At 43.3% G+C, this 22,833-nt stretch overlaps 1 protein-coding gene across 3 annotated transcripts in view; it reads right to left on the minus strand.

Annotated features, from left to right (window-relative positions):
* LOC143805660 (A-kinase anchor protein 17B-like) overlaps nucleotides 1-21,868 on the minus strand; it is a 35,934-nt gene extending 14,066 nt beyond the window's left edge. Inside the window, exons 1-3 of one of the 3 annotated variants that reach the window (XM_077285192.1) lie at nucleotides 21,635-21,868; nucleotides 9,599-10,356; nucleotides 8,021-8,145 (exon numbers count right to left, since the gene is read on the minus strand). In XM_077285192.1, the coding sequence (XP_077141307.1) occupies nucleotides 8,021-8,145; nucleotides 9,599-10,351 (878 nt within the window). In that variant the 5' untranslated portion in view covers nucleotides 10,352-10,356; nucleotides 21,635-21,868. Of the gene's footprint in view, nucleotides 1-8,020; nucleotides 8,146-9,598; nucleotides 10,357-13,272; nucleotides 13,617-18,032; nucleotides 18,184-21,634 lie in introns of those variants that run through there. The other 2 variants (XM_077285193.1, XM_077285194.1) reach the window with 2 other exon arrangements.
* Nucleotides 21,869-22,833: the final 965 nt, after the last annotated feature.

A 22,833-nucleotide genomic window follows, 5' to 3' on the forward strand; every position in this document is an offset into this window, starting at 1 on the left:
CCAAAACATTGCAATTATACTAGAATAGTAGATGACTGGAAAATAACAATGACTGCAATTCAGATAGCTAATTTAGAGAAAATATGAGGAAATATTATTTGCATAATAATTTGGAACACAGTGTAGTAAAAATTAAAACTACGAGTCCCACAAAAAAAATAAATGAAAATCCCTCCCAAGGCTTCATTCAATCAAAATCGATGTGCAATAATTCTAATTTATATTGTCAAATATAGCATATTTATCTTGCATTAAAAATGCTAATACAATTCTCTAGCATAATTTGTGCATCAAATTTTTCCCCCCCATTTTCAAGAACCCGGCTTGTACTCTTCGATTTCAAACCTTCATTGTTTACTTTCAGAAGTTAATAAATATTGTATGTCCATTTAATGTGGCGATCACACAAGCGGACAATTCTATTACAGAAAAGGGCAGCTGGCAACCGTACAGTAAGTGCATGTTCAGATTGACAATTTATGCTGCAGATTTTTACCTGAATTTCACACTTTGCAATGCAGGTTCTGAAATGTGCAGTATACCCAAACCATGAGCTTGTATCCTGAGTGTAATGAGCTAAAGACCTCTGTCATCATTATCTGTCCTGAGAAAACTTTTTATCCCATGCAATGAGTACAAGCAGAGGTCGTAACAGTTGTGTAGTTTTTCACTATACAATGAACACACTTTATTTGCAGAAACCTTATGTGATACAGTGACCCCTGTTACAGTTAGGGGGCGCTGCATGTGCTCCTCAGGATATGCATGGAGGCATATCTGTAGTTGTAATGGTTGAACTAGCCACACACACCTCCCACCTATGGGAGTGGCTACAAGTATATAATGTGACCATGTGTTCACATGGGGAAAGATGGATGGATCTGCGTGCCAGGTCCTGCAGTGCCTCTGTGTTGGGAGGTCCTGGGAGTAGGACTAGAACCCTGAAGAGCACATGGGGGAGGCCTTGGACCTGGGGGCCTGAATGTTGAACGGTCCCAGATGGGGATGGACGTCCTGAATAGCGCACAGAGAGGACGCGTGTGCAGAGTCCGTGATGGCACTTTGTTTGGGGAAGCCCGTAAGGTCCAGCATGATTAGAGACTGCAACCGTAATGTCGTATGTTGGACATTAATGAACTGTATGGCGTGCGGTCACCCACGATAACTGGATACAGAGGTTCGGCGTGTTTAGTGACCGCGTATCAGAGCCGTATACTAGTGCAGCGCCCCAGAGTCCTGGTCGTTGCAGTAATGTCGCTCTTCCACCAGGGAGGTTGTTGTTACGTCTGATGGTACTAAAGGAGTTCACCTTGCCAGGTATCACAGTCACACACTACACTTCACACTCCAGTCCACCAGGGGGAGCAAAGGTACTATCTACTAGGCCACTCCTCACACACGAGTAAAACTGGTGGGTTGGATAGGAAGTTAGAGAGAAGCTACCTGGGTTCGACCCAGAGAGGACCTGTCAGGCAGACAGGGGGAGAAGGAGGAACATCTGAGCTGCAGACAGAGGGTCCCTGTCAGGGGTGGGATCCTGACAGAGGCCAAGCACGAGATAGAACGTTACGGAGCTGCGCCTGCACTTCATTGCGGCAGCATCCTAAGAAAGGACACGAAGCAAAGTATATTGTGGAGAGTGAGAAACGAAGTCACAGCACAAGGAGATAATACTGGGAGGAGTTCTGCCCCGAGATCGGCAGCCTCCTTCTGAGGCGCGTAGCCGGAACACTGAGGGAGTAATAGGCTCTACGCATTACTTCAGAGACCGGCAGGACAGTTGATTCCAAGTTGGCTGCCCGACCTTAATACCTATGAAGACACGGAGGTAAATTGTGAAAGAGGGGCGTCTCTAGGGTCCCTACAAACATACATACGGGTTGTCCTATCCATATCATCTGGGGGACACAGAGAGAGAGAACATCAGAAACATCCACGAAAGTTGTGAGGACTATCCCGTGGTGCTCAGCAGGGAGGTACTACAACACACAGGCGCTACCTTTACCTCCTGAGGAAGCCACTGGCGTGGTGAAACGCGCGTCGAGGTGTTTAGTGCGGGTCAGATACTCGGGCCATCATGACCACAGGTATTGTACATATACTATTGCCCTTATGCCCTCATGCCATGATATATTATGATATGGTTAACAGGTTATTTTAGGCTTACGGGTTGGTGCAATATTGGCGGCAGTATTATACTTTGAAGGAGGCTTCATTGCTGTCCGATATACTTATGTTGATTGACTGCCCCTGGTATAAGTTTTAAGAGCTTACTATCATATAGCTCCCTGGGTTATTTATTTTGGTCTTCATGGTCTCTGGGTTTTGCTCCTGTTTTTTTCTTTTTCTGCTGACATCAATTCACAGATGGGTGGTTCCATCTGAGTTGTACTCTTTTTTCATTGATCATTCTATTTATGTATTGTTCTGTACTGTGGTTATTTTAACTAATAAACGGTTTAATATTGGAAATTGCTCCTCCAGTTTGTTCCTCTATTGGTATATACACTCACCGGCCACTTTATTAGGTACACCATGCTAGTAACGGGTTGGACCCCCTTTTGCCTTCAGAACTGCCTCAATTCTTCGTGGCATAGATTCAACAAGGTGCTGGAAGCATTCCTCAGAGATTTTGGTCCATATTGACATGATGGCATCACACAGTTGCCGCAGATTTGTCGGCTGCACATCCCAAAGATGCTCCATACAAGGCAGGATGGATCCATGCTTTCATGTTGTTTACGCCAAATTCTGACCCTACCATCCGAATGTCGCAGCAGAAATCGAGACTCATCAGACCAAGCAACGTTTTTCCAATCTTCTACTGTCCAATTTCGATGAGCTTGTACAAATTGTAGCCTCAGTTTCCTGTTCTTAGCTGAAAGGAGTGGTACCCGGTGTGGTCTTCTGCTGCTGTAGCCCATCTGCCTCAAAGTTCGATGCACTGTGCGTTCAGAGATGCTCTTAGGCCTACCTTGGTTGTAACGGGTGGCGATTTGAGTCACTGTTGCCTTTCTATCAGCTCGAACCAGTCTGCCCATTCTCCTCTGACCTCTGGCATCAACAAGGCATTTCCGCCCACAGAACTGCCGCTCACTGGATTTTTTTTCTTTTTCGGACCATTCTCTGTAAACCCTAGAGATGGTTGTGCGTGAAAATCCCAGTAGATCAGCAGTTTCTGAAATACTCAGACCAGCCCTTCTGGCACCAACAACCATGCCACGTTCAAAGGCACTCAAATCACCTTTCTTCCCCATACTGATGCTCGGTTTGAACTGCAGGAGATTGTCTTGACCATGTCTACATGCCTAAATGCACTGAGTTGTCGCCATGTGATTGGCTGATTAGAAATTAAGTGTTAACAAGAAGTTGGACAGGTGTACCTAATAAAGTGGCCGGTGAGTGTATGTTGATGTGGAGGTATATACGTTCCCCTTCCTCTTTAGCCTCTTTGATTGGTATATGAGGCGTTCTCTTTTGGTGAACACACAGGCGCTAGTAAGAAGGCTACTGATTTCCACCTGAATAAGGGAACTCTGGATGTGCCTTTGGACCGGCCGGACTCAGCCTGCCCTGTGAACAGTGCTCTGGAGTGTGGACGCTGAAGTTTTCAGTAAAAGGTAAAGAGACTGCAACCTTTGTGTCCTCGTTATTCATTGCGCCTTACAACGTCCACCATCACCACCTACACATCTGGGAAGCCCTGGGGACATACTTCACCTGTGGGAAGGTACACCATCTAGCTGCCATTCCATCACCCCAGCGGACCCCTGGCAGCGTCGGTCACCATGACCGAATACCACAGGTGGCGTCACGAACACCGTACAAACAACTACACCTTTAATTGGGCTCCCCTCAGAAGGGCCACGGACCGGGTCGGGCCACCGTGACATTCCCAGAACCGAGAAAGATAGACCCGGTACAGAGTACCCCATTGCCCTACGCGTGGGGGCGCTCCACTATGATGTGAAGATTGATGTAAAGACTGTTTGCTTGTTGTTCATATTTCTGTGGCTTATAACTCCATAATAAACCATGTGGACTGTAAAAGTGAAAACCCGTGCCTGACTACGTTAATCCGCTGCCAAATGAGTGTCCCCCAATATACTCAGTAAGTGCAATCTTACACTTATTATAGTTTTTATTGCATTTATATGTATTTATGTCCTATGTAAAAAAAATTGTACTTGGTTGTAATAAATTTTTTTTAATTTTTATAGCTTGCATATTTTAAAATACATTGACACTAAAAGGCATTCAGTAGCATGCAAACCTGACAACATGTCAGTTCAGTCACTAGTCTTCTCCTGAATACAGATCAAAGCTCATTCTTTATTCCAATTTGTTATGATCAGAATTGAGTTTAGATTTATGTTCCGAGAGGAGGAGCTCGAAAGTGAGCCTACAATAAGCATAGCTCTCTTAATTTACACTCAACAGCATCGAGTAGCTGGCAATGCTTCGTATGGCATGCAAGCAGCCGATATAATAAGGGTAAACCAAATAAAGGCAAATACAAAAAAAAGTGTTTTTTCTTGGTGCTCAATACAATGGAAAAAGTAAGGGTGCAAAAGGTCAATAGCCTTTACCACCTTCATACATGGGCGTAACTGAACATCCCGCTGTGGTCCGTAAGAAGCCAAGTTCCTTGCACACGTAGGTGATGCTGGCCATGTTAAATCGCCGACATCTGATCCTAACAGCAGCGTTCAGAGACATTTATGGTATGTGCACCTGATGTCTTTAGGACATGTGCAAACCTAACAAGTTTTTTAAAGAGGAATATGTGTAGAAGAGAAGACCAGGTTGCCAGATCTGCTGAAGAGCTGGGTCCGGAACTGCTGGGACTAAACCTCCTGTTCCTGGGGGAACAAGACTGCAGCCGGAGCAAGCCAGTAACCAGGGTGAAAGGAGCGTCGCCAGTCAGTGTGAGGTAAAATGGGTTGCGTGGCAATGGAAGTGGTCTTCGTGCCAGAACGCTGACGAGGTACACACCGCAAACGCTGAGAGGGGAGCAACAGCCCGTGGCGTGAAGAGAAAGGGCGGCATAGTGAGGGACTCACCGAAACCGGCGAGTGCACAGGGGAACGCGTGATCGACGGAACATCGCAGTACAGATGTCCGTCGGGTGTCGGCTGATATCCAGAGAGGCGCACACGGGTAAAACATTGCAGCGCAGCCCTTTCAGGTCACAGCAGCTGCTCAAAGAGACCCGCACCAAGAGGAATCTTGTGGAGAGCTCTACTCTCTTACTCCACAAATATATCGACTAGGGGCTCAGCGGGTAGAACCGGAGACCACCCGCTGCAGCCAAAAGAAGGACCGTGTGCTAGGCGAGGACGCCAGCAGACATTACACCAAACACCGCCGACATTCTGCGATTCACGGGGCCTTCAGAGAGTGACAAGCTACAGTCACCGTTAACAAGAGACTGTTTAGTTAACCAACGTTTATTCAGCTTTTACCTTTGTACCCTTTGTTTACCCTACTATGTCCCTGTGAGTTTTCCCACTGTAAAATAATTAAATATAGTTTATCCCTGCTCTGCAGCATCTGTGTTACTGCATCCCAGTGCCTGCTTATTACATATTCTTCAGGACATGCCCACGTCTTTTGCCTTAAAGCATCTGTTTAGTGTGTTTTTTTGGCGGCGTGCTTTGCCACTGGCTTTTTATGTTAAACTTGTATTGAATTAATTAAGCAAGCAAAAGTCACCTGAAGTCTTTGGAAACCTGAAGTAGTTGAAAGAAGCGAACAAGACTGAACACATTCACAAAAGACGGTTTGCAGTGGACATGTGCATTCTTTTCAGCTTTTATTTAGTGCTTTTTCAGAAAAGCTGAAAAAGCTGTTGTGTGCACACAGCCTTAATAGGAACCACCATTAGCTTTTAGATATGGACTAAATCTGCAGATTAATACCATTCTGAACCTGCCCAGCACTCGCAAAATGTCATGTCAGCGTGCAGAAACACGGACCTCAAACAGCTACATTGATGGAAAAGTAAAAACGTTAGAGGGTTTGGAAAATGGCTACAAAAAGCCAACCTTTTTTTTTTTTTTTTTTTTTTTTTTAAACAAACATCTGAATTATTATTTTTTCATTACTATGCAAGTTTCATATCACCATAATTGCACAGAAATGGAGAATCATGCGTGTTGACAGGTCATTTTCAAAATACAATTAATGCTGTAAAAATTATACTCAGAAAACAGTGTTGGAATTGCATTTTTTGGGCACTTTTTCCTACTTGGGTTTTTTTTCCCTGTTAGGCCAGCGTCACACTAGCAGTATTTGGTCAGTATTTCACATCAGTATTTGTAAGCCAAAACCAGGAGTGGAACAATTAGAGGAAAAGTATAATAGAAACATATGCTCCACTCCTGCATTTATCACCCACTCCGGGTTTCGGCTTACAAATTCTGCTGTAAAATACTGACCAAATACTGCTAGTGTGACGCAGCCTCATTTAGTACATTTCAAGATAAAATAAGTGCTGTTAATTGCAAGTCATTCCACAATAATCAAGTCCGCAAATGGTTATGTTGACAGAAAATGTATATGTTAAGGCTGTTGTAAGAAGGCTAGGAGAAATTAACATGGGTGGCTGTCAAGCATGCACTCTTTTGCTCCATTTAAGGTAAAAGAATTTAAAGAACGATACCATATTTTTCGGAATATGAGGCTATGTTCACACATTCAGTATTTGGTCAGTATTTTACATCAGTATTTAGAAGCCAAAATGTGAAATGGGTGGGAAATGCAGAAGTGGTGATTAGTGATGAGCGAGTGTACTCGTTGCTCTGGTTTTCCCAAGCACGCTTGGGTGGTCTCCGAGTATTTGTAACTGCTCGGAAATTTAGTTTTTGTTGACGCAGCTGCATGATTTACGGCTGCTAGCCAGCCTGAGTACATGTGGGGGTTGCCTGGGAATCCCCACATGTATTCAAGCTGTCTATCAGCTGTAAATCATGCAGCTGAGGTGACGAAAACTAAATCTCCGAGCATACTCGCTCATCACTAGTGGTGACGTGTTTCTATTACACTTTTCCTCTGATTGTTCTATTCCTGGTTTTGGCTTACAAATACTGAGGTAAAATACTGACCAAATAGTGAAGGTGTGAACATGGCCTAAGGCTAATTTATTAATAAGAAAAATTCTTGTTAAAAAATGTGCGCATCTTATAGTCTGGAGGCAGCTTCCCATGATGGAGGATAACGTTGACAAACAGAAATAATGACTCTCTCTCCTCCTGTCTGACACCAATCTATGTGATTGATGAAGAGCAGGAGAGGAAGCTTCCGAGATCTGAACAGAGGCTGCACGAGCTGAGCAGCTGAAGGAATTTCCACCCAATTAAAGTGGTTGTCCACTATGAGGACCCCTTCGTGAACTACATGTTTGGCCCCCATAAAATAAAAAATAAATACTCGCCTTTCGTGCCGGTGCCGTACCAACGGTGTAGGCACTCACGGTCCCAGAGCTCTTGTGCAATGTTGTTACACGTGGTGCCAGGCGCCAAATCAGCACTGGCGTCACGGTCCCCGCCTTCATAGGAATTGAACATGAAGAGGAAGTCAGGGCTGCAGCTGATCTGACTTCCTCTTCATGTTCAATCCGTACAAAGGCGGAGACAGTGAGGCCAGCGCTAATTGGGCGCCAGGCACCATGTGCCACAACAACCGCACGGGAGCTCCGGGACCGCGAGTGCCAACACAGCAGGCGAGTATAGGGTTTTTTTTTTTAATTTTATCAGAGCCAAACATTTAGTGGGCCTGGCATAGGTAACATTTTGGTACATGTGAGACCTGATATGCAAGTAAGATCATGGAGTAGACTGACACTTTCTGCATAATGTTGCAAATGAAAAAGCCTAGATACTACAATGAGGTACCAGAGACTGATGCACAACAGCTGTAAGATTACATCATAGACATGAGATGACACAATTAAGTTCAATATCAGTCCCGATACAATAAGGACTCAGAAATGCACCATTTACCCGACATTGTATCCCACCTCTCAGCTTCTTCCGCCTCCTTTTCTTCTTTCCGCTGCTGCTCCAGTTCTTGCAGTTTGAGGCGTTCAGCATTCCTCTTGTTTATGGCCTCCTCACTAAAGTGATCGTTTTCATCAACGGATATCTAATTAAACATGGAAACGGATAAAATAAAAAAGTGTTATAGGAATTATTATGTTGTCATTTTCTATAATTTAGTCAATAAGAGCTTCTTTTGAAAACAAATGGAAGGAATGGATGATTATTATTATGGCCTAAGGTACCATCTTTGCCCTGTATTTTTTGCAAGATTATGAGAAATAAAACTTGGTATTAGTGTTCTAGTGTCTTATATACAGTCATAACCAAAAGTATCTCCTAGAAAATTATTGTGATTACATATTTTGTTACACGTTTATTTCTTTTGCGCGTATTGGAACACAAAAAAAAACAAAACAGGAAAACAAAAGGGCAAATTGGACATAATGGATGGAAACAAAGCGATGGAGAGTTCTAAAGTGGCCAGCAAGGAGTCCAGATCTAAATCCCATTGAACTGTGGAGAAATCTTAAAATTACTGCTGGAAGAAGGCACCGTCAAATGTGAGAGACTAGTAGCAGTTTGCAAAAGACGAATGGTCCAAAATTCCAGTTGAGAGGTGTAAGAAGCTTGTTGGTGGTTATAGGAAGCAATTGATTGCAGTTATTTATTCCAAAGGGTGTGCAACCAAATATTGTCTGGCCCATTTTGGGTTTTGTGTGAAATAATATCAAATTTGCCTTATTTTCCCTCACTTTTTTTGTGTTGTTCCAATACACGCAAAGGGAATAAACATGAGTATAACAAAGCGTGTATAATTTTAATAATTTTCTATGAAAAATTCTTTTTCTAGAACAATTTCAAGGGTGCCAACACTTTTGACCTAACTGTATGAATCATAGCATTATAGGATTTTCCTCCTTTACTTGAAGGGAACCTGTCACTCACCACCAGAAATAACGCTATTACAGAAAATACGGAGTGGTGGCTGTAACCGTGCTCCTGACTAAACCTAAAGCAATAGCTCATACTAAGAAAAAAATCTACTTTTATTTTTCTAGTGCAGATCAAGAATATAAAAGGAGCCATGAGATCAGATGCAATGAGGAGCTTCATCAAACTTTGTCTGGACCAAGTTTCTATACTTTATAGATGCAATTCATAATTTGCGTTTTGTTTTGTTTTTTATGTCACTTATCTTTTTTTTGTCTTGTGGTGTTTACTGCTCCAGATTCACCAAAATGGTGCTCTCGGTTCATGCAGCTCGTCAGCTGCAGACCTTAATATTTCATCAGATGTCCGTCCTGAGAGAATACTGATGAGCTGCAGCTAAAGGAGAGGCTGTTTATTGGCTGCAGCGACATGTGACATCACTCACACGCAACTTTTCTTCCACAGGGCAGACAAAAATTTTCACAAAATATTTTTTTGGGATCTCATTCACGCACATGGTAATTGGATCCAGATTGACACTGGATTTGTTGCGGATTTGTCTGTAGCTTGTGGGTAAATCTGTGTCTAGTTTGATACTTGTGATCCAACCCTTAGAGATTTTTCACCTTAATATCACATGCCACAGATTTTCCATCTTCTGCAGTTAGCATAAGCTTCATCCCTTGGAGTGAACGCACGGCATTGATGGTACTTGATATTTCTTCATACTGGAGGAAAGCATCAAAAGCTTGTAGACCACCAGGACCCGGCTGGTTTCCATTGCCATCTTCTCTGTATGGATCAAGCATAGGTATGTCAATATTTACTATATTTCCAAATTTTTCAAAAGTGCCTCTTAAAACCTCTTCACTTGGCTTTTCTGTGTTTGTACCCAAAGGTAAAAACCATTTACATGGCAAACCCTCCAAATGAAGACAGGACGGTGTAGTGCAATTTTTGGAATCATCTGTTATTTCTGTCAGTAGTTTTTTAGTGCTATCATTGGCTGGAAGTTCAGCTGGTGCCTCAATTGCTATGATGTGTAATGGTTTGGAAAGACAACTGATCGGCAAATTTTGGTCATTAAGCTTTTCCAAAAATCTGCAAGCCAAATGTTTAGTATCTGCTTCACCTTCAATTCGGACAAACTCTTTTGAAGTTTTGGAAACCCTGAGACAACTGAAATGCTCTGGGGTAACCAGATTTTTTATTTCTTCCAAAATGTCCCTGTTTGATATTGGTCTGCATTGATCTGCTTCTTCTGGAAGTATGATCGAGATGATTAACTTTGCCTTGGGTTTAAGATAAAGATGGTGATCGGCACTTAGCTCCACTGCTTCGGAGTCATCGTATACTGGAGTAATTATCATGGTGTTCATGTGATCTGCAACAAAACACAAGACTATACATTAGAGGCTTCGATTGCAGTCATACACGTAAACGACTCATGCACGTCACCATTGTACATCTTCATTTTGTATAAAATTGTTACAGAACTGATGTAGATGATGGTACATTATACCACTAATTCCATTTAGGGACATACATTCTCCTTCCTCCAAATTAAGAAGGTTGGCTGTAATTTTAGGAATGGTGCCCAGCAGCAGAGGAAGGAATAAAATAAATATTTACCATTTACTCACTTGTTAAATCCCCTACCATTTTAGCATCACTGCTCGTTGACCCTTGGCAGTCCCATAGAGATGACATTATACACATTAATCAAATGACCATTAACCACCAGCTCAGCATTTAGGGGTATACAATGACATAGTAAAAGTTTAATGTAGCAATCCAATTACAAAATATATTAACGTTTCGGTCCTAAGTTGCAGACCTTCATCAGAATGCAATGGATTGCCATGAATGGAGGAGTTTAGGAAGAATAGAGCAAAGTTATAGTGACTATAGTCGTGCGTGCAGAAACATTAATATATTTTGTAATTGGATTGCTACATTAAACTTTCACTATTTCACTGCATACCCCTGAGTACTGAGGACTGGACCCCTACTCAGGCACATCTCTCTCATGGAGTGACGCAAGCACCATATATTAACCTCCAGCTGCCACAAGCCACAGCCTTCAGGTCGTGCACATGCAAACATCACCACTGATACCATTATGTAACTGATCTAATGTCATCATTGCAGGACTGACATAAGTATTGATATTTTTATTTATTATTCATCCCTTTTAAGAGCAGATCGACAAAGGAAAGACCGTGGAAAGCTCCTTTTAGGAGAAAATAACCCTACAAATTGAGTGCTATAGATGTTGTATGGCAGTGAATGGAGCATGTTTGTGTATGTAAGCTTTCCTATTGAATGTAAATGTGTCCATTACCAGTCACAGCTCCATCCTTGCGTACCAAATTTCATCTACACATTGCAACCATTTTTGGTGCAGAAAAAGATGTATGTAATAGTGTGGAATTCACCAATGAAATCTACAGCAAATCCAATACAAAATACTGTATACTACTTCAAGCAACTATGACCTGTGCGTGTGTGAACCATAAGATGAGTAGCAGCTGTAGAACATTGGTGAACAAACAACCTGGGCTGCAAACGTTATGGAATATATAGATAAACTATGCATTAAAAAAAGTCAAAGAGTTACCCTGTAGGGTCTTGTTCACACAATATTAGAGCAAACCCTCCCCCCAAAAAACATCTTTAGGGTATGTGCACACGGTGCGGATTTGGCTGCGGATCTGCAGCAGTTTTCCATGCGTTGTACAGTACCATGTAAACGTATGGAGAACCAAATCCGCAGTGCCCATGCTGCGGAAAACTCCACGAGGAAACGCTACGGTTTATTTTCCATAATTAGAATCCGCAAGTGTAAAACCGCAGGCGAAATTCGCATAAAAACCGCACTAAATCCACAGTAAATTCTGCAGAATCCGAGCAGAAAAATCCGCAATGGAATCCGCAACGTGTGCACATAGCCTATACCATTTACAAACAGTACAAAAACTCCATGAAAAAAGACTTGAAATTTATGGCTATGTTTTTACAAGGTCTACCAATGCTGAAAAAAAAAGTGTCAGAATGCAAATATTTGTTATATACAGCGGGTGAAATAAGTATTGAACACATCACCAATTTTCTGAGTAAATATATTTGTAAAGGTTCTATTGAAATGAAAATCTCACCAGATGTCGGTAACAACCCGTCCAATCCACACAGGCAAAGAAATCAAACCATAGATATCCAAATGATGTGTAATAATGAGAAATGGTGATGTGTGCAATACACAGTGTCCTTTTCTTACAAATGGAAAATCTGCATAATTACGTAACTTTATGAGTGAAAGCATGTGTCACTGAATAACCCGAATTCGTAGAAATAGGCCTTTAAATGACACTTTTCTGCTTGTGCTCTTGGCTCAAACAAACAAACACACACACACATATATAAACTAAAAAAAATAAAACTGTGAAGTTTGAATAAGCAAACATCATTGTAATGCCATGTCATGCTATACCCTGTTGGGTAACTGCTATAACTAGATCGTGCCTGGCATGAAACTTTATTATCCCGCAATGTTTGATTATGTAGATTTCTTTTTTTATGTGATAGATTTATAATGGATGGAAATTAGGCTGCATGAGAGGTGAGGGTGAGTAATAATGTCATGCCTGGACTCACAAATGTAGATACATCCCAAGGTCAAGAAATGACTCAAAGGTTGTCACTGGGTACTAGATGGAAAGTCTGAAGTACCCACAATGGAGGGCGAGGGTTTTGGTCTAATGTGTACGGAGCCAGGTCATATTTCAGCGTGGGATCAGGAAAAACGTGCACACACCACCTGTACTGTCTCAGGAACTTGCCAGACAGTGGAGGTCAGACTCACAGACATGCACAGCAGAAGAGGCGGCTGTGCTGAAGAAACCCCAGTGCCATTAGCTGGTTTCCACTGGTGATGAAGCACTCGCTATTAATGTGTGCCACCATAGAGCTTAGATAGGGTCACAGAGGAGCAAGAAAACCTCCTCCAGAGCTTTAGTGTGGGAGGCCTGTCCTATAAGGAGGAGACCAGACCACAACCCAAGAGAGCCAACTTAAGAAGGTCAATGATTGCTACAAGCCTACAACAGTGGGGAGTAAAAACCAAAGACAGAAACATAATAAGTAAATACCCTGCAGTAAATAAATAAACAGCAATAGTGCATGAAAATAGTATAGTGTATTTGGTTAACATAAGTTTGATTAAAAAAAAAATGCAAAAGCCATCCCACCATGTCACGGTGACCCTAGGTGGGAAGGTCCTACTGAAATATTAACACTTTACCATTTGCCAAGTGACATGCATGTGGATAAGGGCTGAGAAAGACTAAGTCCAGCTAGTGGGCACACAGCCATGGGGAACCACATCAATATAATGTCCAGCTCAAAGAAATGGCAGGCCACACCTTTATATGCACAAGGTGCGAACAGACTGAAAAAAAACCCTTTAAAAAAAAAAAAATGAACTAGGATACAAATTTGTTTGCATACAGCATGTAAGCACTGGCCACTGAACAGAAAAAAAACAGACAGAAACATAATAAGTAAGTACCCTGCAGTAAATAAACAGCATAGCACATGAAAATATATAGGGTACTTAGTTAACATAATTTTGAACAAAAAACTGCAAAGTCCTTCTCAGCCCGTATCCACATTCATGTCACTTGCCAAACGATAAGGTTTTAATATTAGAGTTAGGATTGTCCCAATTATGGTCACCGTGAAGTGGTGGGATGGCTTTTCCATTTTTTTAATCGAAATTATGTTAACCAAGTACTGTATATTATTTTCATGCAATATGTTGTTTATTTACTGCAGGGTATTTAATCATTATCATCATTATCATTATGTTTCTGTCTTTGTTTTTTTCTGTTCAGTGGCCAGTGTGAACGTGCGCTTACATGCCGCATGCACAGAAGTTTGTATCCTAGTTCATTTTTTTTTAGGTTTTTAACAGAGGGTAGTGTAGAGTCCCATTTATGACCCTGAAGGGTGCGTCCACCTGTGAGGGGCAGGAGTAGCCACACGAGGAGCGTTGGAATCAGAGTGTGAATAAGAATGCCATGCCAGAGACAGCTAGTAGATTGATGCCGGTGTATGAGGACTGTGACTTGGTAACCAAGAAGTGTAAGCCAGGTGTGCAAAATTCCAGACAAGCTACAGCTACCAACGAGCATGATAAGAGTTGTGACCAACACCGAGAGTGTGAGCGGCAGTGCTAAGAAAGTGACACAGACTGTGGCAAAGTAATGATGGTGCTGCCAAGGAATGTGCAGCAGGCTGGTAGAGGTATCCAACAATTGCCACAGGTGTAAAGGAATTGTGACAAGTGTTAACTTGCTACTTCTCTTCAAGTCAGCCAGCAAAAATCAACTGTTTGGTCCAGCTCCTGATGTTCTCAGCCATTAGCAGACTTCTGCAGTCTTATGTGAAGCAACATGCTTGGTGGTTTCACCAGTCCTAAATGAGGCAACAAGTTACATACAGATATTGACATGAACTAGCCGCAAACAAAGGCAGGAACATTTCTGAATCAGCTCTTGGCTGTTTCACACACCACTTTTTCATCAAGTATTTCATGGCAATTTTAGAATGGCGTTTTGTGTATTAAAATGTTCTCTTAAAGCAATATGGAACACTTTCCATACATTGTGCTGTGTTCTGTTTGGGGTCAGTCAGCATACTCTGGGACCCAAAATGTGGTTGTGTGAACATAGCCTTAAAGATAGCAAATAAATGTATGTGACATGGCAAAAAAAAAAATCTATAAAGATGTTTATGATGATAAAAACTAAAAAAAAAAAGAGCCACATTTCCAAGCAATCTAAAACGCTAGAAACAAAGAAAATAGGCAGTAGACATCAAAATATATACTGTATAATATTGTGCTGTCTAATAATTGAGGACTGGTGAAACCATCAAGCATGTTGCCTCACGTAAGGGCTGCAGAAGTCTGCTGTTTGCGGAGAACATCAGGAGCTGGACCAAACAGCTGATTCTTGCTGGTTGCAGTTGCGGTTGACTTCTCATTTTCTCTACAGACATTACATGGGCCAAACAGGGATGGACCAATTTTACCTGGATGTTTTTAAATATACAATTAAGGAAAACCTGACAACTGATACAGTCTGTCCAAACCAGGGAACCATGTATATACACACACACGTGAAATATACTAATATAAACCAAAACATAAAATAGGAAACAAATCGTGAAAAATAAAAAAAGACTGAAAAAAAAAACCTGTGTGTGAACTACGGTAAACCTTTAACAATCTTAAATTTATGATGGAGAAATAAATGACAAATATACTTGTTACTTGGTAAACAAGATACATGAAGGGATTTAAAAGATCTCAAAGCACAACGCGAATAACAAAGACAGCGCATGAGGGGATAAATAGAGATAATTATACAGCACGGGCCTCAGAGGAGCAAACAGCAACATCTGGCACCCACTTTATTTTTCTTATCATAGTTCTCCCATTGTCCTTGTAAAAGAGACCATTTCATAGAAGTTGTAGCTCGAATGACAAGAAGTCACTTCAATAAAACCAATATATTTATAAAATGAAACAAAAAATACTTTACTTTTTTACATATGAAAATATATGCTGTTCAATATTGCTCTCTTTGACACTTTTTTTCTAGTGTATTTTATTGCTTGGAAAAGTAATGTTTTTCTTTAAGGTTTTTTTAACAAGTATTTTTTGTCACTTTTGCGATGTGACAATCACACATTTATTTGTTATCTTTAAGGCTAAATCCAGACAACCGTACTTCGTGTCCAAGTGCTGTCCGTGGAAAATAAAATCGCACATCACGTGGACAGCATTTACACTCATGTTATTCAATTGGGCTGCTCAGATTTGTTTTTTTTCACGGACAGAATGTCCACATAAGAATAATAAAAAAAATTGTAGCATGCACCGTGGGTGCACATAAAAGAAAAATAGAATTCCATATGGATCAACGATATAGCATTCGATTTTTACATATCTATTGCCCTTATTATCATAGAAAATGTATTCACTGCTGACGTATAGAAATGAATGACATATAAATGGACATATTGGAATAGCACGCAGATAAGAAAAAAATGACTTTTTTCTAGATTAAAAGCAATTTTTTTTTTTTTTTTTTTTTAAAGACACTTGTGTGAACTTAGCCTCAAGTAAAATCTTTTGTAAAAAAGCAGAAAAAAAACGTCATACCCAGAGCCTGCTGCATTTTTAGGGTATGTTCCCACGGTCAGTAATCGGCAGCGCTTTGGACACAGCACATATCCGCTGCACCAAATTGCTGCCAGCTTTTGAACGCAGGTGATTCTGCATGTGTTTATTGAACCATGCGGAATCACCGCACCTAATACATTGTACGGGTGAGATTTATCTTGCGGAGACTGAGCATCTCCGCAACATAAATAGACATGCTGCGGTCTGGAAAGACGTGTCACATGTTCGCCTCCGCGGGTGCCGATGCATGCATAGTGGACATGGGATTTCTTGAAATTCCATCCACTATACTGTAACATCTGGCCGCTGCGGGTTGGATGCTGCGGATGTACACAGCGTTCAACCTGCAGCGTTTACTGATCGTGGGAACATACCCTAAAAGAAATGGGACTAACCCAAACCAGAATACAATGTAAGTAATTCCTATCGCACTGGAGACTGAGACTATAATTTGAGATTTTGGAACACAAAACATCAGGCCGAAAATACTTGACAAAAAAGTGGAGTGTGAAACCAGCCCGGAGTAGAATCATTTTTCTGCCTCAGATTTTGTTGTGGTGAATTTATCTCAATATCCGTATGTAGCAAAGAATAGCAGTCAGATTGCATGGCTATGTCTGCTCTGGATATTTTACATTTACATATTTTAAAAATACACAAAATGATGCTACAGATGAACACAGCGATATCCAGCCAAGTACTGGAGGCTGTGTTTCCTCGTCATGTAGTGGAGGCTGTGTGTCCTCGCCACATAGTGGAGGCTGTGTTTCCTCGCCACATAGTGGAGGCTGTGTTTCCTCGCCACGTACTGGAGGCTGCGTTTCCTCGCCACGTACTGGAGGCTGCGTTTCCTCGCCATGTACTGGAGGCTGCGTTTCCTTGCCATGTACTGGAGGCTGCGTTTCCTCGCCATGTACTGGAGGCTGCGTTTCCTCGCCATGTACTGGAGGCTGCGTTTCCTCGCCATGTACTGGAGGCTGCGTTTCCTCGCCATGTACTGGAGGCTGCGTTTCCTCGCCATGTACTGGAGGCTGCGTTTCCTCGCCATGTACTGGAGGCTGCGTTTCCTCGCCATGTACTGGAGGCTGTGTTTCCTCGCCATGTACTGGAGGCTGTGTTTCCTCGCCATGTACTGGAGGCTGTGTTTCCTCGCCATGTACTGGAGGCTGTGTTTCCTCGCCATGTACTGGAGGCTGTGTTTCCTCACCATGTACTGGAGGCTGTGTTTCCTCGCCATGTACTGGAGGCTGTGTTTCCTCGCCATGTACTGGAGGCTGTGTTTCCTCGCCATGTACTGGAGGCTGTGTTTCCTCGCCATGTACTGGAGGCTGTATTTCCTCGCCATGTACTGGAGGCTGTGTTTCCTCGCCATGTAGTGCAGGCTGTGTTTCCTCGCCATGTGGAGGAGGTTGTGTTTCCTTGCCATGTAGTGCAAGCTGTGTTTCCTCACCATGCACTGGAGGATGTGATTCCTCGCCATGTAGTGGAGGCTGTGTTTCCTCGCCATGTAGTGCAGGCTGTGTTTCCTCGCCATGTGGAGGAGGTTGTGTTTCCTTGCCATGTAGTGCAAGCTGTGTTTCCTCGCCATGTGGAGGAGGCTGTGTTTCCTCGCCATGTGGAGGAGGCTGTGTTTCCTCACCATGTGAAGGAGGCTGTGTTTCCTCGCCATATAGTGCAGGCTGTGTTTCCTCGCCATGTAATGGAATAGAAAAACACAGGACCTTGAAGAGTAAACCTCAGAAGTGACACAACCCAATACGTAACATCAGCTCTTCCTATGTGATAGACAAGACATCACAAACTGCTCTTACCTCGGCTGTGCCCAGATCTGCGGGTGTGAGCAGGGCGCAGGCTGCAGGTGGAACATGTGTGAACGACTTCCTGCTTTTGCAGAAAATGATTCTAATGTTAGCTTATGAAAAACACAGGGGGATTACCTAAACCCGCTCACTGGCTCCTGCACTGCACCTGCCAATTAATTGACTATCTGTTGATCCTGATCCTGCCTCCAATCTGCCTAATCCCTGCACAGTCGTTTTATCTGTGACATGTCACTGGAATTAGATTATTAAGATTGCATTTGTAATGAGAGCTTCCCGTCAGTTTGGCCAATGTCGCATCCGTGTGCAATAGCGTAACCAGAAACTTGCGAGCCCCAACTAGAATATTTCTTTAATTGAATTGGTCCAAAGGTACCTTTCGAGTCCCCTAGGTTCCAGGGCCCGGGTCCCCTTGCATCCCCTGCACCTAATATAGCTACACCCCTGTCCCTGTCCTATGAGTACTTATATATTCTGTGAATATTAGGGTGTCTATAATTGCTCGTCACATTATACAACACATGTCCTACCCTGACCTGTTTGCTCATTTTACTTTATGGAGAGTAAGGGTATGTTTCCACGGTCAGTAAACGCTGCTTTTTTGACGCTGCGCAGAGCTGCAGCGTCAAACAAGCAGCGTCCAGATGTTCCAGCATAGTGGAGGGGATTGTATGAAATCCCGTCTCCACTCTGCGTGGAAACCCGCACGTGGCGGCCCTGCGACTCCGGACATGCTGCGCGTCTTTTCAGATCGCAGCATGTCCGTACACCTTGCGGGGACGCAGCGTCCCCGCAAGGCATATCACAGGGCCCTATGGGAGCGAGCGATCATCCCGGATGTGAAGAGTTAACACATCCGGCATGATCGCGTCCCAGGAAGGGGGCGGGGCTTAGCGCCGAGCGGCTTCGCCGCTGCGGCGATACCGCCGCCCCTCCGGACCGTGGAGCCATACCCTAAGAAATGTCAGACAACGGCTCACTTAACTCTCCCCATTGAGAGCACATGGATGCTCAGCCGAGCAGAACGGTCATGTGTATGGGCACCTTAAAGGGTTATTTCCAAAATAACTAGCTATCTCTTACCTGCATGATAGGGGTTAACTGGCTGATCATAGATGGTCCAACTACTGGATTCGCCAGCGATCGCAAAATCGAGGCTCTTGAACCCAGATAATCAGGCTCTGTAGCCCCATCTTGACTGAAGCAGAGGTACCCATTAATTGTCAAAGCCACTGTCGGGATTATCAGTGCTGTACTCTGCTTTCTCTGACAGTCCCATAGACAATGCATAGAACAGAGGCCAAGCATGCACACTACCACTCCATTCAGGAGAGCCCGTTCTGTGGGTTTCAGAGTCCCATTCTTAGGATCAGTGGTGGTCCCAGAAGTTTGAACCCCAGTGAACAGCTAGCTATGCTGTATCCTAGTGATAGAGGATAACCTATTTTGGGAATCAACCTTTCAAAGTGTTATTCCCAGCTGGGTAAGTTGGGAATATTGTAGGTGATAACTTAGTTATTACAGTGGGTTCAACTGCTAGGACCCCCACCAATTCCCTTTAGAAATAGGACACTACCCATACAACAGGTAGCTTGAGCCTTTTTACAGGATCTCTATCAAGACCCGGGCTCTATTCTGCTACGGTGTCCTCAGGTGTCAATGGTGGACAAGTGACTTGCAATCCAGCTGTCTCGCCGGTTTCTGCTGTGAGACATAGAGTACTTCACAACCTCGGTCTTCCAGCTACCGGTATCTGCGCTCAGCGTGGAGGAAGCTCAGTCGCAGCTTCTCTCCAGCTATTCACTCTCAGTCTCTTTACAGATTGCTCTGCTTTCTCTTTGCTCTTCCCAGGAGCTGCAGCACCTCACGTGGCTGTAAGGCCCCCTCTTTCTCTCTCAGACTCTCTGTCTGTCTCCTCTCACTCCACTCTCCTCTCACAGACTATCTGCTCTGGTCTCCCTGGACCAACTACCTAACTCCTCCTCCAGACCAGAATATATATCAATACCTAGGGAAGCTCCCCTGAAACTGGGTTCAGAGCTCCCCCTCCTGGCCTGGAGTCAGAACAGTGGTGTATGTGCTGAATACCTGATAAAAGCAATCCATCATCAATTCCAAGCGTGACATCACTCTCCCTATGAGGAAAGCAATGCCACTGCAACAACCAGGAACTTGGGGTGTTACATATACACAGTATATCAACAGTGTATTAGTGTTAGGAAAGGTTCACATTGCGTTAGTGGGTGGTCGCTAACGGACAGCGTTGCACAGCGAAAATGTCGCAATTAACGCCGTGCAACGGGTCCGTTAGCGCACCCATTGACAGCAATGTTGTTTCAGCCTGAAGCGCATCGCTAGCGCGTGCCTTTTTCGGCTCGCGCTAGCGATGTGCCATTCTTTTGTAGCGCGCCTCGGACGCTGCTTGCAGCGTCCGCGGTGCGCCCGAGGTCCGTTCCCCGCTCTCGCAGATCGGGGATCTGCGAGAGCGGGAACGTTAGCGCGACCCCTAAACGCGGCCCCTACAAATACATTGCGTTAGTGCAATCCGCTAGCGCTAAACGGATTACCCTAACGCAATGTGAACCTAGCCTTAGGCAACCCTTCTAGGCAACGTTCAGATTAGGCTTTTTTTATGCGTTTTTTTAATGTAAATTTTCAGCTGAATTTTACAGTACCAGCAAATTGTATGTGATTTCATAAATCTCATGCACACACATTGCTTTTTATGTCCTCAGTATTTTGTGCTTTGCATGTTTATTTGCAAAATGGAGCATGTCACTTCTTTCAGAGTCTTTCACCCATTGACTTGAATGGGCGGTGAAAAAAACACACCAAAAACTCAGGTATCAGGTTTTGCTGCTTTTTTTGTGCCAAAACCTATAGAATAGGACTTTTTTTCAAGACTAAACTTTATCAAAGACAAAACCGCTGCAAAAAATGTACAAAAAACGCAGTGCTCCACCACAGCTCCCTTCCTTCCCTGTGGGGCTGCTGAGCACTTGACTCTTTCCTGCAGCCCCATAGAAAATGAATGGAGTGGTGCGTCTGACCTTTCTCTCCATTTTATAAGCTTTCCCCGTTCTACCTATCAATACGGGATCCGACAGTCATCCACTGATCAGCAAGTTATCACCAATCGTGTGCTCTGGCCGTGGTTCACACTTATCCCTCTCCCATGAGGACCATCCCATCCATTTTTTAGAAATAAAGTTGCAGCAACTGCAGTTTAGCATTTGCAACTTTTCAAGGTGAGAAAACTGGCGGAATACATTTTATGAGTTCCCCTTACATCTTTCTTATCAGTTCCTAAGATTTGAGAAGACAAGCTGCCACCTTACACCCAGCACTTCCTTACAAGCCGGCAGTTTGCCATCATTAGCTATGGATTATCTGACAGGTGCTTGTGCCCCATAGGTCCCATTGTAGAGAGTACACATTGGGCTCTGTGCTATGTACTACGTCCACCAAAAAGAAATGTCGCTACATACAGGTTCTGTGCAGCACAGAACCGCATAGAGATCAGTTCTGCAATACATAGACCCAAGGATAGTGGGCACTCTAACCCCCTGTATACCAGGTGGGCTCCCACTTACCTATGACAGCTGTCCCAGGTCTGCTGCTTGGCTTAGTTAGGAGGGCTCCTCAGCCTGACAACTCACTGGTGCACGACTTCATGAACCGCAGCCTGTGTTATCCTTCAATTACAGGCTTAGGAAATAACGCACAAGCGCCGGCATATTCTATTCTTCCCTTTTCTTGTATATTACCGTCAGTTTGTGACACAGAGGTGCAGGCAGCTGCCCAACGCATGGATATAATGTAAAGGAGGAAATACTGCCCCTGCTGGACAATATAAGAAAGTGCTCCAATAATACCAGCCTATCTGTAACACAATACAGAGGCATGATGTGTGCATTTGCACACAGGTTGGAAAGAGATTTATTTGCACACCAAATACTGTAAATTGAAGCATGACCATCTGATACTATGCGCACATGTTGTAGTCAATATTTCCTCTAAGCTGAGAGATCGGAAAAGAAATGGTTAAAACAAGCCTAATAATGAGGTTAACAAGCCCAATTATAGATCAACTTTTCTGCAGAGTCTGGGTTTATTTAACTCCATTATTTCCAGCGTGCACAGCTTTATGGAAACTGGAGTTAGAGAATAATTACTGAAATGTGAAATACACTATAAAAATTTGGCACATCACGTCACTTGCCCAAATGTGTGGGATATGGTGAAAAGGTGAAATGAAGGACAGGAACGTTAAAATGTAGTGCACCATAAGGCTCCATGTTCATATTTGTGTCCCAATATTTTGGCACAAAATAACATATATTGTAATTTTTGCCTTCTGACTGTGTGCCCGGCTGTGGGTATCCAGAATATTAAGGCTATGTGCACACGTTGAGAATTCGTGTGAGGATTTTTCCGCACCATTTTTGAAAAATCTGCAGGTAAAACTCACTGCATTTTACCTGCGAATTTACTGCCAATTTCCTGCGTTTTTTGTGCGGATTCCTATTGAGAAGCAGGTGTAAAACGGTGCAGAATCCGCACAAAGAATTGACATGCTGCGGAAAATACAACGCAGCGTTTCTCCGCGGTATTTTCCGCATTATGGGCACAACGGATTTGGTTTTCTATAGGTTTACATGGTACTGTAAACCGCATGGAAAACAGCTGCCGCAGCCAAATCCGCAACGTGTGCACATAGCTGAAGTGTGACACCGAACCGGGATCTCTACTTGAGAGAGCAAACAGCAGGTCCTGGATGGGCATATGAGTA

This window comes from Ranitomeya variabilis, chromosome 2 (assembly GCF_051348905.1).
Source record: "Ranitomeya variabilis isolate aRanVar5 chromosome 2, aRanVar5.hap1, whole genome shotgun sequence".
Taxonomy (NCBI): domain Eukaryota; kingdom Metazoa; phylum Chordata; class Amphibia; order Anura; family Dendrobatidae; genus Ranitomeya; species Ranitomeya variabilis.